Below are 18,948 nucleotides of genomic sequence, written 5' to 3'. Positions count from 1 at the left end.
GGAACATTGTGAACTGGTTTTTACATATACTATATATTTTGGAAAGTGATCCATCTGTCCGTCCATATCTTTGTTCTCCAAAGGTTAGGCCAGCTCTTGAGAGATCACAGCTAAATTTGGCAAGGGAGTTCTGGAAGTGGGGGTAGTGGTGTTTGTTGGGACACTGGCTGCCATTTTGAATCAAGATGGTCAACCGAAATGTCACTTTGGGTGAGTTTGCCCGGTTTTTTGGCTTAGGTTCAGCTGCCTCTTGAGTTATTGTTTTGGCACAAGGCTTCCCAAGTAGAGGGCGATGCTCTTCATCAAATATTTGGGGACCAACTGCCATTTTATTTCAATATGGTGGAGATCTTCCAAGGTTCCTTCTAGCCAACTGCAAGACTCAAGGTTGTATTCAACTGAAGTTTACTCAAAGGAATGCGACATGAAGGAATGTGACCAGGTCCATTAATTTCAATGGGTCTACCTTGAGTAAATCTTAGTTGAACACCATCCTCAGGCTCATTTCTTCTTCACTGGCTATACCACAACTCTAAGCATTATTCCCACTACAATGGCTTACCGTCATGTTGCTGAAGAGCATCACAGACAAGCCCTTGTATGTGATCGCCACAGCATTCATGCAATTGAGTCTTGGGGTTGAACTGCAGGGCCTGTTGCGAAGAACGACGTCAAGATCATGTTCTTTGTCTTCAAACAATGTGTAGGAACAATTGCCCGTCAGTTTGAAATCCAGTCCATCAAAGGTGACAATATGCCTGGTTGAGCTTCCCATGCACGTGCCTGTAAAGTGGCAGAAAAAACCCCAAAAATGAACATCGGGAGACCTGATCATTTTAAGTAAACCTTACCTTTGTTGAAATAAATTAAAAAATTGCCCAGTAGCACCTTAGAGACCAACTAAGTTTGTTCTGGGTACAGTCGTACCGTGTTTTGCTACCGGGATCAGTTCCAGAGCCCCAGCCACTAGCCGAAAAGGACGCAGGGCAAAGCGCCACATCTGTGCACATGCGCAGAGTGGTTTGCGCTTCTGTGCATGTGCAAGCAGCAAACCCGGAAGCAACCCATTCTGGTACATCTGGGTTTGCCATGGATGTTCACCGGAATGGATACTAGACGAGGCGGATGTTCGCAGAGGTATTACTGTATAAGCTTTCGTGTGCATGAAGTGTGGATGAACACGAAAGCTTATACCTAAAACAAACTTAGTTGGTCTCTAAGGTGCTACTGGACATTTTTTTAATTGCGTCAGACCAACACGGCTACCTACCTGAATCTTCTCTTTGTTGACAGGCAAAGCAACAGGGGAAACTGAGCAGCTGGATTCTGGTGCCTTGCTCTCTATACCACTGTGCCAGTCCTCTACTGTGCTCTAGTACCCCAACTGCAGATGGTAAGAGGAGCCAGCTGGCAATAGTTGAGAGAAAGCTGCAGCCCAGCTCCTGAGAATGAGCATCTTTCGAACTGTCAACCCCCGCCTTCCTAGCGCCTCTGTCAGCTTTCTTCCAGACTACCTGCTTTCACATGTATCCTCTACTTATAGAGTCTATTTTAACTACCGTATTTTTTGCTCCATAAGACACACTTTTTTCCTCCTAAAGAGTAAGGGGAAATATCTGTGTGTCTTATGGAGCGAATGGTGGTCCCTGGAACCGAATTGCCCAGGGACCAAAAGAGGATTGTGCTTTTTATTTTACAAAGAGAAAAGGGGGTGTTGAAAGGACCCCACTCAGGCCTCCATTGTTGAATGTGCTGCAGAGGGAGGTTGTTTGTTTCCCCAGCGACATGTGACTGGCTCATTAGATTATCTGTCTGGAAACTGTAGAAACGGCTCCCTTTCCTTAAGAAGCTGTAGAAATGTGAGTTGAACCCCATAAAAACAGGGCTTTTCCTCTTTGCTTTTCCCCCTTTGCAAAAAAAAGCTGCAAAACTTTGAGCTGATCCTCAAAAAAAACAGGGCTTTTCCCTTTGCAAAAAAGCTGCAAAACTTTGAGCTGATCCTCAAAAAACAGGGCTTTTCCCTTTGCAAAAAGCTGCAAAACTTTAAGCTGATCCTCAAAAAAACAGGGCTTTTCCCTTTGCAAAAAAATCTGCACAAATTTGAGCTGATCCTCAAAAAAAGGAGGAACCCCCCCCCCAATTTTCTTGTTTCCTCCTCTAAAAACGAGGTGCGCCCTATGGAGCGAAAAATACGGTAATCATTTGTAAAGATGTGCTGCTTCGCTCTATGTGTTCAGTTCAGGTAAGCTGAAACTCTCCTGCCTGTTACTTAAATGCCCTCATTCACTCTGTCAAGTACCAGTCACACCTGAGGTAGGATGATGAAGCAGCAGAACAAGCTACTCACATGGACACACCCAACGGCAGCCGCATGTTTCCTCTACTTTAATAGCAGGGAGACTGTTCCGACATGTTGGTCTGGGCATCTTCTCACAGTTAATTCCATGGCTCTCCAGAGCTGTGCGGCCACCCGCAAAGCATGTCACAGTGTGACACTGATCCAGCAATGTCCATTTGTCACCGGGCTGAGCAAAAACGACATACTGATGTTAAAATAGGATTCTATGTTTAAAAGATAACAATCGAAGAGCATTTGCTAAGCAGCCACCAGACTGATCTACGGTCTAAAACTAGCAAGCAAGATGATACTGCCCTTGGGCTGCTAAAATAGCCTTGGACAATTAAATAAAAGAAAGGAACAGGGTTTTTTTTAATGTGTGCAAAAATATTAACGATGTAGAGAAACGCTTGGACGTGAACCAGCCAAAGTCGGTGTTTTAAACTCCCACTGATTTCAACAGGAGAATTAAGCATGTATATTCCATCATATTAATGATGGAAGGCTGATCGCCGTAGAATTGATGCTTTTGAATTATGGTGCTGGAGGAGACTCTTGAGAGTCCCATGGACTGCAAGAAGATCAAACCTATCCATTCTCAAGGAAATCGGCCCTGAGTGCTCACTAGAAGGACAGATCCTGAAGTTGAGGCTCCAGTACTTTGGCCACCTCATGAGAAGAGAAGACTCCCTAGAAAAGACCCTGATGTTGGGAAAGATGGAGGGCACAAGGACAAGGGGACGACAGAGGATGAGATGGTTGGACAGTGTTCTCGAAGCTACTAACATGAGTTTGGCCAAACTGCGAGAGGCAGTGGAGGATAGGGGTGCCTGGCGTGCTCTGGTCCATGGGGTCACGAAGAGTCGGACACGACTGAACGACTGAACAACAACAACAATTAAGGTTACCAGATTTTTTCCCCCCAATGAATCCAGCGACACTTTTCAACTTCCTACTAAATAGATGGATTTTGTCAGGGGACTGATTTGTAAATCTGGGGACTGTCCCCGGGAAACAGGGATGTCTGGTAACCTTAATGTAGATATGTTTGCTCCACTGAGATCAATGGGACTTAGTTGTCTTTAACTCTGACTGGGTTGTCCCCTCTGCAAGGAAGACATCCCAGAATGTGAAACAATTAATATGATGGAATAAAGCGCTTGAGGAGAACGGTACTTGGTCCTATGCAAGGACTTTACGATGAGAGTATATGAGTTCATGCATGGTCATACAAAATCCAAAAGAGAAACATGCCATTAAAGCATAGGATCTCTCTTACTTCTAGCAACATGAAAACACCAGGAGTGAAACAGCAGACGGTCCCTTTGACCACACCTTGATTAAAATTTAGTAGAAATATCAGGTAAGAAAGGGCCATATTCTCCACTCCCCTGTTTTGCTAAATGTTGGCAGTTCTGATATATTAGCCAATAATAATAAGCTCTCATTCCATGGTTGGGCACCATCAACCTAAAAGGCATTTATTTTTCCGCACACCCAGTCCCATAAAACGGAGGTCATCTAGAGACGTTGTCCAAGACAAGTGGCTTTGAAGCCTGATTTGATCAGTTGGACATCCACCTGTTTAGGGAAGTTTTTAATCTGTGATATTTTGAATGTATTTTAATATTTGATGGAGGCCGCCCAGAGTGGCTGGGGAGACCCAGCCAGATGGGCGAGGTACAAATAAATTATTTTATTATTATTATTATTATTATTATTATTATTATTATTATTATTATTATTATTATTATTATTATTATACCTTTAAGTTATATAAATGTAAATATAATGTAAATATAAATATATAATGCATTTACTTACTGCCCTCACATTCCCATCCTCATCTATGCACTCTAAGACAGGCTCTGGAAGAGAAGCAATCATTACACATTTAGAATACAGTGGTACCTCGGGTTACATAAGCTTCAGGTTACAGACGCTTCAGGTTACAAACTCCGCTAACCCAAAAATAACGCTTCAGGTTAAGAACTTTGCTTCAGGATAAGAACAGAAAACGTGCTCTGGCGTCGCAGCGGCAGCAGGAGGTCCCATTAGCTAAAGTGGTGCTTCAGGTTAAGAACAGTTTCAGGTTAAGAACGGACCTCCGGAACGAATTAAGTACTTAACCAGAGGTACCACTGTATCTCATTTATGCAGGGTGCTAAGGACTACTAACAAGGGACACGGTTGGCGCTGTGGTCTCAACCATGAAGCCTAGGGCTTGCCAATCAGAAGGTCGGCGGTTCGAATCCCAGTGACGGGATGAGCTCCCGTTGCTCGGTCCCTGCTCCTGCCGACCTAGCAGTTTGAAAGCATGTCAAAGTGCAAGTAGATAAATAGGTACCACTTTGGCGGGAAGGTAAACGGCTTTTCCATGCACTGCTCTGGTTCGCCAGAAGCGGCTTAGTCATGCTGGCCACATGACCCGGAAGCTGTACGCCGGCTCCATCGGGCAATAAAGCAAGATGAGCGCCAGAATCGCAGAGTCATCTGCGACTGGACCTAATGGTCAGGAGTCCCCTTACCTTTACCTTTAAGGACTACTAAGCTGTGGGTTCAAAAAATACAGGCTTCAGCATTGCCCACGTGCCACAACGTATGTTATTGTTGCTGTAGTATCCTGAGGAATCATCCTTTGTGGATTTTAAGTTTCACTCCTCATATTTTTATTATGTTCTCAAATTTTGATAAAAAATTCGATAAAAAGTATTGTAAAAAAATAAAATAAAATACAAGCTTCAGAAGGAAATTAAGCCTGAAATATATCCTAACAAATGACTATATAGCCTCTTCCTTCTTAACTAAAAATGGTATGTCAACACAGGGATAGAGAGTGTAACCCTTTTGATTCCCTGTGACCTTTTTTATGGTCATGGAATCATCCTAAAAAAACCCCACCCAGGAGCAGAATGGGACGGACTTCAAGATGCCCACAGACTAAGACAGGACAGATTTGTTCACCCTTACCAGTGGTGGCCCTATTCACACCCAACTTGATCCTTTACTGGACTTGGGACCTTTCTAACTTTCTCGCTTTCTGTCAAAATTTGCTTTAAGCTACAAAGCAGATAAATAACCAGGGTGGGATTGTGGGGTGGTAGTTGGTAATGCGTAGCTCAATAGTCTCCATTTCTTCTTCACAAGTTTTGTTCTTCATCTCTCACTATATGATGAACTGGCATACTTGGAGGACTTCTATAAAGTAGGTTATGAAAAGAGAGCGGCAATTTCCGAGAAAAATGAAAGCAATTAAAGAAGCAAAGATTGCGCCTTAGTTATCTTGATGTGGTGATGTTGTTTTCTTTTGGTTTTTTTTTTTCTGAAGCTCACCTGTGCAAAGTTTCCTGAAAAATGTATCACCCGATGCCAGCAGAGTTGGAAGGTCATCAAACCGTTGCAGCTCGATTATCCTGTCAGGACTAGATGGCCCAGCTAAAGTGCTCAGTTGTGCCTTCTCATATCTGTCTCCAACTCCAATGGGAAGCAATGCTACCCCTAAGGAAAAGTTTGGCATATTGAAATACATACACCCTCAGAAGGTGGTGGACACTGCATCATTGGAAGTTCTTTAACATCATCATCATCATCATTATTATTATTATTATTATTATTATTATTATTATTATTATTATTATTCCCCACTCATCTGATTGGGTTGCCTCAGCCGCTTTGAACTGCTTGTAATATATAAAAAAAACATATATAATAAAACATTAAACATTAAAAAAAAACCTTCCCTATACAGGGCAGCCTTCAGATGGCACGGGGTCAGATAAATCATGTCCTCCATCATGGAGGGCACGTGTTGTGTTGAGATCACCATAAACGGCCTCCCTGTTGTGGGGCGGGACCATTTTGGATAGCCACAACACCCCATTGGTTGCCCCTCGGTTGCCTGGGCTGAAATCTGGCTGGTTTGGATGTCTATTGGCTGCCAAGGGGCTATTTAAGAGGCTGCACGTAGCTGGAGAGCTTCTCTTTCTTGAGACGTGCATCGGATCACCCGCCCTCCCACCCTATAGTTAGGGCTGTCCATTTGGCCTTGCTATGCCCGTCTAGGGGTCGTCTGTCTTGGAGCAAGGGCCCAGTAGGAATTTTGCCATTTGGCTGATTGGCTGGCGCCCCTTGGTTTTTGCCTACCGTGTAGCAAATCGTCACACCTTTGTAAGGTTAGCGGTTGGGCATTGGTTCAATGTTTTGCGGAGGGGAAGTGGTTGGCTGTGCCTGCCCCTCCATCGCTGCTGCTAGGGAATTCCGTTAAAGGAATCCAGGGGCTCGCCATGCTTTTGTCCGAACCCTGTCAAGGGGCCAGGGCCACGCCAGAGTCCCTGGGAGCATCTGGGGTGAACAGTGAGATCGAAGCCAGCTTCTCGCTCCCCCAGGATGCTTTCCCTTACTGACATATGGTGGTGCCCAGTGTCAGTCTGGAACCAATGCCTAAGCAACCACTCACATGCTGTAATCAATAAAGTTGTGGCCCAAATTAATGCCAAAAACCTAAAACTACATTCTGTGTCTGTTGTGTCATTATTTTGGGGGTGGTTTCGGGGGTCTTCACACGCAACTCCATACCCTCCAATATTCCTCCAATGAAAATAGGACGTCCTAAAGCAAAGCAAGGCATTAGAAACCGGGACAGCTTCTGTAAATGCGGGACTGTCTCTGCAAAATTAGGGACATTTGGAGGGTCTGAATGAAAAACATCTGGAGAGAGCCAGGGAGGGGAAGGCTGGGCTTGGGAGTGAGACCATTATGTGCTGTGACACTGAGGGAGTGGGATTTACTCGCATGTATTCATGGTTGCAAAGCCTCTGGTCTCAGAAAGGGGTACTTTGCCATAGAGACAATGTAGAAGAAAAAGGAACTCTTAATCATTTTTTTCTGCCCCAACATACCCACAGATATGTAGTTCTACTAACGAACAACAGTTCCCAGGGCTTATTTAAAAAACTGGAGTTACTTTCCACAATACCCTCATACTATAAAAATAAAAATAGTGGCAGAATATTTACTATTGACTCTTGCAGAATATACAGCAGCCTCCACAGAATCTTGTGACGGGGCAGATACAATGATCACAGCTACTTTGGAAGCATTGGGCCTTCCTCCGTTGGCTTCAGAAACGGCATGCTGAACTGTGAAGTCAATCACTTCTCCTGAAAATGAACAGAAAAAGCAGTCCATAACCCACGGTAGACTATTTTCAAGAAGGGTTAGCAAAGGGGCACTCCACACATTGTTGGAATACAACCTTGCGTGTCCTGGCTCGGGCTGATGGGATTTGTAGTTCAATGCATCTGGAATGTACCAGGTCAGTGAATAATTACAGGTGAAACTCAAAAAATTAGAACATTGTGGAAAAGTCCATTTATGTAAGCAATTGTTTTCATCAGCTACTGGAGTTTAATATATGAGATAGACTCATGATATGCAAAGCGAGATATGTCAAGCCTTTGTTTGTTATAATTGTGATGATTATGGCGTGCAGCTGATGAAAACCCCAAAGTTGAGATTGTTAATTTGGGGTTCTCATCAGCTGTACGCCATAATCATCACAATTATAACAAATAAAGGCTTGGCATATCTCGCTTTGCATGTCATGAGTCTATCTCATATATTAGTTTCACCTTTTAAGTTGAATTACTGAAATAAATGAACCTTTCCATGATATTCAAATTCTTCGAGTTTCACCTGTATTTAGAGCATGGGTAGGCAAACTAATGCCCGGGGGCTGGATGTGGCCCAATCGCCTTCTAAATCTGGCCCGCGGACGGCACGGGAATCAGCGTGTTTTTACATGGGTAGAATGTGTCCTTTTATTTAAAATGCACCTCTGGGTTATTTGTGGGGCATAGGAATTCGTTCATCCCCAACCCCTAAAAATATATATATTCATGCCCCCCCACAAGGTCTGAGGGACAGTGGACCGGCCCCCTGCTGCTGGAAAAGTTTGCTGACCCCTGATTTTGAGAGTAGTAGGAATGGTAAAGTTTATGGGATGTATACTGTTGAGAAACAGAAGATTAAAAATGGTAAAGTTTATGGAATTTATACTGTTGAGAGACAGAAGATTAAAAATAGGACAATTTAATAACTGGCTTCACTTAATCTACTTTATGATACTACATAAGGCATGGCTGTAAGCAGACATAGGCTTAGTTTGCACACCACCTTAAGCCCAACCACCAAGAGACTGTGGGAGTTTTGCTGTTGCACCAAGCTGAGCTTAGTTTGACTTCACAGATCATCCAAACCTGGGTTTGTGGCTTGGCTCTTTCCAGACAAACCATGAACTGCAACCAAAATGTCCAGGAAGCAGCAAATCGGTTGCCATCTCCTTTTCCAGAACCTGCACACTTGCACTAAGCCATAAATCGCGGTCACACATAATCCTAAACCAAACAAGCAAGCACGTAGGGACCCAGAAGGAAAATGGCAGCTGCTTCGCTCTTCCCCAGAAGATGCACTGCCTGCAACTTGCCATTGTTATGTATTGAAGTTCTCACCCTAGGCCACTAGGGGTGTTGTGTATATAGTTTCACTCTGCCCACCGTGACTGCAGTTCCCACTCAGGTCCACGTGCAAATGAAGGATTGAGAGTGCCGTTCACGGATTGGGTAGCTAGAGAGAGTTGTTGCTGTTGCATGTTACTGAGTACTATATAAGCAGGCTGGCTCAGCCCTTCAGTCCAGTTCTGTTCCAGCCTGGAGAATAAAGAGAGCTGCTTGGAGAATCACTGTGTCGTCTGCTGTGTCCACCCACTACTTAATAGCCATGGTTTAGCTTAACACAGTTTGCCGAGACCTACCAAGAGCAGTAAACCAAGAACTATTCCTGGTTTCAGGTTGGATTTGGGGGTGGGAGACAAACCACAAGCCTTGGTTCACACATATCACTAAGTCACATTGTGGCTCAATTCTGGCTAGCACACCAGAAGTGCAAAGCGGTCTTAGTTTCCCTTCTTGGTATTATTGCTATTATTATTTATTAAATTTGTATTTCGCTATTATTATTTATTAAATTTGTATTTCGCCCTTCACCTGAAGATGACAGGGCAGTTCACAACATAAAAATGGGAACCTTCGGACTTGCTCATTCTCATGCAAACCAGACCATAGGGACCCCTGACCATTAGGTCCAGTCGTGTCCGACTCTGGGGTTGCGGCGCTCATCTCGCTCTATAGGCCAAGGGAGCTGACAGTTTCAGGGTCATGTGGCAAGCATGCCTAAGCCGCTTCTGGCGAACCAGAACAGTGCACGGAAACGCCGATTACCTTCCCGCCAGAGCGGTACCTATTTATCTACTTGCACTTTGACGTGCTTTCGAACTGGTAGGTGGGCAGGAGCTGGGACCAAACAAAGGGAGCTCATCCCATCGCATGGATTCGAACCGCCGACCTTCTGATTGGCAAGCCCTAGACTCTGTGGTTTAACCCACACCACCTGGGTCCCTAAACCAGACCATAAATTAGTTTATATATTTACACCTATTACTCTTTATGTTATGTGTGCGATATCCCTGTATCTATAGATCAGCAATGTTAGATTTATAGTACAATAGTAGATTTATTGTACAATGGCACAAAATTCTAAGCATTTGTACATAAACTGTAGAGCAAGATATAGTAACGTACTTAATGTATATGCAAATAGCTTGGCGCTTACATGGAAAACAAACCTGCAAGTGAACATTGTAGAATGTAGAGGATATAGGGAAACGGTTCTGGAGGGGAAATATTTTTAATTCAGTATCAGCCAGAACAACGGAACTTTGCATTAAAAATAAAATTACAGTTGCCATTTATACACCCATTCAACTCTTCCTCATCACCTCCAGTCAATCTTCCAGTTGCTGGAAAAGTTGTGGAAATAGAGGGATGTAGTTTTATTTGTGGTGGGAGTGCCTTCTGGCATGGATGTTATGATCCAAAAAAATTATTGAAATTAGGAATATTCTTAGATAGCCTGTTCAAGCTACACCTCAGCTGGTGCCATTATCACTATTTTATGCTAGAAATGAGGTAATAAAATAAAAACCAATATTATTATGGAATATGTGAAAATGGTGCAGTTTTTTGTGGAATTCTATTGATATTTCTATGCTTCCTCCCTTCTTTTTAGCTCATTTCTTATGTTTTTATTACTTCCGTGAAGACACACCAGTCATCTACATTATTTATGTCTACTGTCCATAAAAATGTGTTTCGCATTTATCCCTTACTTCGTTTTATTGTTTTTAAGCTAGGTGGAAAATTAATGAAGATTATTTAAAATATTTCTTTTTTTAAAAAAAAAAGAGATAAATTATATGACAATACCACTTTAAATAAAATTAAAAGTTCACAAAAGAACTAACTCATCAGGGCTATGATACAAAAAATATATATATCATTTTCAAAGCAAATTCGGAGATATTATCTTTCTGGTTATGAAACATCATTGAGTTATTTAGGCTGAAGGCTAGGAGAAATATTCCAACACAACGTATTTTAATGCCCTATTTAAATATTTTTAATGGTGCCACAGCGACACCCGGTGGAAAGCAAAAAGCACAAACATACTCATTCATTAGGACCAGCGTACTACAACCATCCCAAACTCTTAGTCACTCGAATGCCAAAAGATATATTTAACAAATTCCTGACATGGCCTAAGGAGTGTTTTCACTGCTACTAGGAAAACACCCACACAAGCAGCAGAACAGCAAATTACCTGTGTGGCCAATGATCTGCCAATCTGGGTGACTAATCTGTATGTTGTTGCTAGGAGTGGCAAAGGTTAAAACGTTTGTGGACTTGACTACGCGGTACTCTTTGTGTTTCTTCTGAAGTGTTTACTTGGCTAAAACATTCTATAGCGTATTGTCAGGGATCTTCCCAGGTGCTGCTCATGAGTAACTACTGAGCCTCCTTTGAAGAACTGAAGTTATTTATTCGGCGGTGCTAGTAAAAACATGACTGTTCAATCACTATCAGAATCCGGAAGTACATTCCTTCTACTACCCGCCCAACACCAGATTTTAGGCACCCTGAAACGATGTCTCCTGGGTCCTCTAGCCCCCCTGCGCTGTGCCTGTGTCAGAAGCTGTGGGCTAGCCTGACTGGTGGTGCTGTGTCTTTCAGCAATGTCCCGGAGCCCTTGCTCCTCTCCCTCGCTTGGAGGCGATTCCTGTGATAGATTGGATGAGGAGGAGGAGGAGGAGTCCGTCTGCAAAAGGGGTCCGGGCTCCCTATAGCTTCGTGAGCTGTCTCCCCTCGAAGAGCAGCTTCCCCTGCCCTGCTCCTGAGCAGGGCTTTCTCTCCCCCTCTCCTCATGAGTAGCTGGGGGAGTAATCCTGACACGTATTAATCACCACTATTGGGCAGTGCTGTCAAGTATCCCGTTTCCCCCAGGATTCTCCCTTATTTCAAGCAGTTTCCCGCTGCTCTCCCTTATTTTTTATTTCCCTTAAATTTCCCGTTTTTAATGGAAGCAGCTCCTCCCCTGCTGGCCAGGGACTGGGTGGGAAGACCTCGCCTACTTGGAAAGAAAAGCCTCAGCCCTCAAAGCAAGTGGGAGCCGTTTCCCTTGCTTACAGGGGGGTGTATTCCTCCCCCTGCATCAGCCCCTAGCCGTTGCCGTTGAGCCCCTCAGCCGGCCAATAGGGTTAGCTGGCGGGCGGGGCCTGGCTGCCTTTGAGCAGCTGCTGCTTCCTGTCCTGTTTTGATGGGATCAGACAAGAAGACGATGGGGCTCCATCGTGCGGAGCACATGGCTGCCCTCCTCTTTGTTCTGCTCTGAGCCCGCTTGGGGTTTACATTGCTGCTCCGCCCACTTTTGCTTCGGGCTCCGCCCACCACTGACATGTGACTGTCCCCGGGATAGGTGAGACTGCTGATCCCTTATTTTCAAATCCGAAACTTGACAGCTATGCTATTGGGAATTTATGTCCCACCGTCCAAAGAGATCTTCTGATGCCTTACAGTAACAATACTGTGTTGGAGATACTTTGCACGGTAAGGTCCCACTGTTCCCCAGATGGCAGGGGAACCCTGAGAAGGACCTCCGATGAAGAACTTAGGGACATGTGGAGACACGCAATGGTTCAGTTACATTTGCCCAAAGCCACATCGAAAACAGTAGCTGTACAGCAAAATAGCATCATCCGAGAATCTAAACTTGATTTGTGGCACGTTTGCCAAAACTATGACCGCCATATACTAGCTTTGCTTCTGAGCTGCCCTATGTACTCCAGACAACAAGTGGGGACGTCATACCACTTAATTATTTCTTGTATATATAAAGGTCCCCACATAGGAAGAAGAAGAGTTTGGATTTGATATCCCGCTTTATCACTACCCGAAGGAGTCTCAAAGCGGCTAACATTCTCCTTTCCCTTCCTCCCCTACAACAAACACTCTGTGAGGTGAGTGGGGCTGAGACTTCAGAGAAGTGTGACTAGCCCAAGGTCACCCAGCAGCTGCATGTGGAGGAGTGGAGACACGAACCCGGTTCCCCAGATTACGAGTCTACCACTCTTAACCACTACACCACACTGAGAGTCTAGTGCAAGGACCAGCAAACATTTTCAGCAGGGGGGCGGTCTACTTGGGGGGAGGGGCAGACTATATTTTGAAGGGGTGGGGGATGAACGTTTTCCTATGCCCCACAAATAACCCAGAAATGCATTTTAAATTAAAAATAAAATAAAATAAAAATTCCTTCCAGTGCTACTGGAAGGAATTTTTTATTTTATTTTGTTTTGACTATGGCAGAGCAACACGGCTACCTACCTGTATTTTAAATAAAAGGACACATTCTACTCATGTAAAAACACCAGGCAGGCCCCACAAATAACCCAGAGATGCATTGTAAATAAAAGGACACATTCTACTCATGTAAAAACACGCTGATTCCCGGACCATCCGTGGGCCGGATTGAGAAGGCGATTGGGCCGAATCCGGCCCCTGGGCCTTAGTTTGCCTACCAATGGTCTTGCCACCCTTATTCCTAGTGTGCTATTTCTCAATGTGTTGTTTTTTTCACATGGGAGAGCATTCAAATACGTAATCCATCCACTTTCAAAGTGAAACGTCCTTTCCTTTGTCCTTTGGGCAGCACGAACTGTGGCATGTTTTAAAGTGCCTTATAGGAAACTTTTGTTTATTTGGTCTTTTCACGATCATTGAAATGTGTTTTTTTTATATTACACTGCCCAGAGTTGTGATTATGTCTCTCTTAGATTTTTACGATTGATTTTACAATTGCACTATTCTTATAAACTACTTAGAGATGTTTATGTTAAATGATACATGAACTGCAAAAATAAATCAATGCGTGGGTGGCAAAGTCCAGAAACAGTTTTGCCAGGCCACTCACTGTGTAGGTCAGACTAGCAGACATTTATACTAACCAATAATAATTTAGAATCCCCATGCCAGGGACATATAGTGGGAGAGAATTGCAACAGAAACTCTTATTACTTGCAGATTTCCCCACTATGAGAGGGGATTCAAAGATTTACTTGTTTCAGTTCCTTTATCACCTCTCTACTTGGGTCTGTGAAGTGTTGAATTCATGCTGAGGTCTGGTTTAACTAGAAGAACTTCTAAAATTAATTCCAGAATTTGAGCATACATAACTTGCAACAATTTTCAGTCCATTTCATCTTCTCCTTGTCTTGCATTAATTACATCAGCATTACATCTGCATACTTAAAACACTGCAAAACAATATCTGATTTTGCAGTGAACACCTGGAGGTGTGTGTGTGTGTGTGTGTGTGTGTGTGTGTGTCAGTGTCAAAAATCTTACCATAACCTAGAGATCAAAGTAAAATTTGCCAAAATTGCTCCTTGCAAAAATAAAAAGAGGGGGTGGGTGGGAGAGAGAGAGAGAGAGAAGGGAAGGGGCAAATTCTACTTCAAACTGGTAAGAGGAAGATTTTCTAAGATGGGTGGGGTTTGGCTTAGTCAGGGGTCAGCAAACGTTTTCAGCAGGGGGCTGGTTGAAAAAAAAGAAAATGAACAAATTCCTATGCCCCACAAATAACCCAGAGATGCATTTTAAATAAAAGCACACATTCTACTCATGTAAAAACACCAGGCAGGCCCCACAAATAACCCAGAGATGCATTTTAAATAAAAGCACACATTCTACTCATGTAAAAACACCAGGCAGGCCCCACAAATAACCCAGAGATGCATTTTAAATAACACATTCTACTCATGTAAAAACACGCTGATTCCTGGACCGCCTGTGGGCCGGATTTAAAAGGCGATTGGGCCGGATCCGGCCCCCGGGGCCTTAGTTTGCCAACCCATGGCTTAGCTGGAGTGGGTAACCTTTTTGCTGCCACAGGTCAGGCAAAGATATAACCAGGGAATTTGGCGACCAGAAGTCTTGACTTCAAAGCAGGCAGCAAGGCGCTGCTAAAGGAAGTCATTTCAGAAGCTGTTTCTAAGCAAGCTGCTTTCAACTTTCCTTTTTGCGCCACATTTTGGTCAAAGCACAGCCCACCAGAGAAGGTTCGGGTGTGTGAGAGAATTCCCTGCAGTGAGCTCTCTCGCACACCCAGATCAAGCAGGATTGCAGGGTTCCCCTCCCTGCCTAGCATTTATTATTTGCAGTAAGTCGGAGCATAGCCTTCCAACTGGACATGGAGCTCCTTCAAAGAACAGCAGTTTCCATTTAATGGAAAGAAGAAATCAAGAGTGGAGGAAAATATAATAAAAACTAGGAATGTGCTTTCTTCAGAAACAGCGCAAAGCGCAAGCTCTTAAAGATGCAACAACTGGGGCCATCAAGAAGGAACACAGCAGAAAGGTGAGAGCCACTTCCCTTAGGTGTGAGCTGTTAAGGCTACAGGTGGGCTGACCACCAAAATCTCCTAGCTGTAGAAGACTTCAGACTTTGCTCTGTGCAGGCATGGAACCCATATGTAGATTGCTTTTTGTTGTTGTTCAGTTGTTCAGTCGTGTCCGACTCTTCGTGACCCCATGGACCAGAGCACGCCAGGCACGCCTATCCTTCACTGCCTCTCGCAGTTTGGCCAAACTCATGCCAGTCGCTTCGAGAACACTGTCCGACCATCTCATCCTCTGTCGTCCTCTTCTCCTTGTGCCCTCCATCTTTCCCAACATCAGGGTCTTTTCCAGGGAGTCTTCTCTTCTCATGAGGTGGCCAAAGTTCTGGAGCCTCAACTTCAGGATCTGTCCTTCTAATGAGCACTCAGGGCCGATTTCCTTGAGAATGGATAGGTTTGATCTTCTTGCAGTCCATGGGACTCTCAAGAGTCTCCTCCAGCACCATAATTCAAAAGCATCAATTCTTCGGCAATCAACCTTCTTTATTGTCCAGCTCTCACTTCTGTACATTACTACTGGGAAAACCATAGCTTTAACTATACAGACCTTTGTCGGCAAGGTGATGTCTTTGCTTTTTAAGATGCTGTCTAGGTTTGTCATTGCTTTTCTCCCAAGAAGCAGGCGTCTCCTAATTTCGTGACTGCTGTCACCATCTGCAGTGATCATGGAACCCAAGAAAGTGAAATCTCTCACTGCCTCCATTTCTTCCCCTTCTATTTGCCAGGAGGTGTTGGGACCAGTGGCCATGATCTTGGTTTTTTTGATGTTGAGCTTCAGACCATATTTTGCTTAAAGACCCACAAAGAAGAACTATTAAAATCATACAGGCAGTCTTTTGCATCAATGAACTTTCCACAACTACAATAAACTGTACATGTAGTCAAGCTAGAAGTTCTTAATGGGAGATTTTTAGGCATATGAGGATCTATTATTCAACAACCCCATTCATGATTTAGAGAACGGGCGGGGGCAGTACAAGAGACAAAACAATCCCTCATGCATTATACAGGGGCGCAACGGTAATGCAAGAGAAGCTGTACAAAGCTAATACTTTTTTTAAAAAAATTGGACAGGAAATAAAAACATAATGATTGGAAAGAGAAATGCAACGTAGAGAAAAATCCAAATGTATTCAAGTGGCAGAGAAGTAGAAACTGAATCATGATAGAATATCCATTAGTAGTTGTTTTCTTCGTCCGTACCCCCCCCCAAAAAAAAACCGCGGAATAAAATTTTAAATCATTTTAGGATGTTGTATGATTACAAGAGGCAGGGGAATTCAACAAAGCAGAAGTTCCTGCCTGGACCTCATGAATCACCATATTTAAAAGGTCTCCACGGTTCTAATAACACCTCCTCAATGGCTTTGACCACGGAAGCATGAATCCCCAAAGGCCTTTCTTCCCCCACACTTATGGAATGCTTCCTGAGGAAGAAGTCAAAAGAAGCAACTTACTGTTACTTAAATATGACAAAAGCAGACACCTGACAGGAAGACTAAGACCTGTGATATACGATACAACTGCACTGCACTAAAAGGTTAACCTGTTGGACATGCCCAACATCGTAGTTCTTCTTTGGCAATCACTCGTAGCCGAGTAAGATTGTCTTCCGCAAACACAGTCTTAACAGTGAGTCTGTGACTGTGGAGGCCAATTCTGAATCCACACGTCCTTCCACAGTGGGGACAGAGGTTCCCAGGGGGTAGCTGATAACGGTGAGGGTTTGCTAAGCGTGCTTTCCTCTTAGCACTTTACTCCTTTTTGTCCCGAGTTTGAGCATCTTCAAAGTTCATGGTAAAGGCTGTTCTCCAATTGGAGCGCTCGCAGGCCAGTGTTTCCCAGTTTTCGGTGTTTATACTACATTTTTTTTTAGATTTGCCTTGAGAGAGTCTTTGAACCTCTTTTGTTGACCACCAGCAATGCGCTTACCATTTTAAAGTTAGGAATAGAGTAATTGCTTTGGCAGATGGTAATCAGTCATCCGCACAACATGACCAGTCCAACGAAGCTGATGTTGAAGAATCATCACTTCGACACTAGTGATCTTTGCTTCTTCCAGTACACTGGTGTCAGGAAACCCCCCTCCCCAAGGCAAGTAGTGTCCCGGGATCGTTTGGAGTACAGGGACCCTCCTCCACTATTCACCAGCTCGTCCTCCCCCTCCTCCGCCGGAAGCGACCATTCCTCCAGTGGGGAGGGGGAGTTAGAGGCAGGAAGGCGGTGCAGGGGCTCTGACAGGATCACAGAGCCTGAACGCCAAGGGGATAGCGGGGAACGGGGTCAGGTTCCCACGCTCCAAGGTCGTAGGCAGGAAGGACGTGGAAGGGGGAGGCGGGGGTTCAGAATCCCGCACCTCTTTTGCTGGACAAAGAACCGGAAGGGTTCATTCCTGGACTCTGCGGAGGGATGAGATGGACGTTTGAACTTTTGCTCCACTGTATATAGCTTGCACAATAAAGAACTTAGTTTAGAAGTTCTGCGTTTGGCGTTTTACTCATGAGCAACCACTGAACGTCCTTACAACTGGCATTAGCTGGCCTGTCTTCCCAAGCAATATGTAAAATTTTCCGGAGACACCGTTGATGGAACCTTTCGAGGAGTTGGAGATGGCGTTTATAAGTGGTCCATGTTTCACAAGCATACAGTAAGGTTCATAGTACAATAGCTTTGTAAACAAGTATTTTGGTTTCCCTGCGAATGTCCCGGTCCTCAAACACTTTGTGCTTCAAACGGGAGAAAGATGCACTCGCAGAGGGCTCAGGCGATGCTGGATTTCGCAATCGATGTCGGCTCTTGTGGAAAAATAACTGCCCAGGTAGGAGAAGTGATCAACACTTTCCAATGTTACACCACTGGTTGGATTTGTGGCACTGCAGAGCGGTTGTTTTGTGCTTGTCGGTGCAGCACTTTGGTTTCTGGGGTGTTGAGTGATAGGCCAAGCTTTTCATAAGCTCCTGCAAAAAAATATTTAGGATGGTTTGGAGGTCATCCTCCGAGTGTGCACACACTACACTGTCATCAGCATACTGAAGCTTTATGGCGGAAATTATGGTAACCTTACTCTCTGCTTTCAGTCTACTCAGATTAAAGAGCTTGCCATCTTTCGACACACGATTTCTACCCCGGTGGGGAGTTTCCCTTTGACAATGTGTAGGATGATGACAATGAAAATAGTAAATAGAGTTGGGGTAATAACTCATCCTTGTTTAACACCTGATCGCATTGTGAATGGTTCACTTTGAGAGCCATTGTTATCTGCGATAGTTGCTGTCATATTAACATGAAGGAGCCAAAGGATGTTCACAAATTTATCTAGGCAGCCAATTTTCAGAAGGACAGTCCACAGGGCATTACGATTTACAGTGTTGAAGGCCTGAGTCAGGTTAATAAACGCCATATACAGGGGTTGGTTTTGCTCTCTGCATTTTTCTTGAAGCTGTCAAGCAGAGAAAAAATCATGTCCACTGCCCCCTTGGAAGGTTGAAAACCATTTTGGGATTCAGGAAGGGTAGCGTTGGATATAGTTAGGAGATAGTTTGCCAAGATCCTTCCAAGAGTTTTGCCAACCGCAGCTAATAAAGAGGTGCCTCAATAGTTTCCACAACCCGCTTGATCATCTTTAAAAAAATAAAAAGGTTGATAATTTTAGCATCCCTAAAGTCTGCTGGGATCTCCTCTCTCCCCCATATTTTTTCAGTGAGCTTGTGAAATTGTTGTGAAAGTTCAGTTCCACCCACTTTGAAGACTTCGGCAGGTATCCC

At 44.1% G+C, this 18,948-nt stretch overlaps 1 protein-coding gene across 1 annotated transcript in view; it reads right to left on the bottom strand.

The window, feature by feature from the left end:
* Nucleotides 1-18,948, bottom strand: part of VWF (von Willebrand factor) — a 179,474-nt gene that overhangs the window by 64,064 nt on the left and 96,462 nt on the right. Inside the window, exons 31-35 of the mRNA XM_033148351.1 lie at nt 7,354-7,497; nt 5,672-5,836; nt 4,163-4,206; nt 2,348-2,525; nt 563-783 (exon numbers count right to left, since the gene is read on the bottom strand). Of these exons, the coding sequence (XP_033004242.1) occupies nt 563-783; nt 2,348-2,525; nt 4,163-4,206; nt 5,672-5,836; nt 7,354-7,497 (752 nt within the window). The remainder of the gene's footprint in view (nt 1-562; nt 784-2,347; nt 2,526-4,162; nt 4,207-5,671; nt 5,837-7,353; nt 7,498-18,948) is intronic.

Source organism: Lacerta agilis, chromosome 5 (assembly GCF_009819535.1).
Source record: "Lacerta agilis isolate rLacAgi1 chromosome 5, rLacAgi1.pri, whole genome shotgun sequence".
NCBI classification, from domain to species: domain Eukaryota; kingdom Metazoa; phylum Chordata; class Lepidosauria; order Squamata; family Lacertidae; genus Lacerta; species Lacerta agilis.
This window is presented reverse-complemented; position numbering and strand designations above follow the sequence as displayed.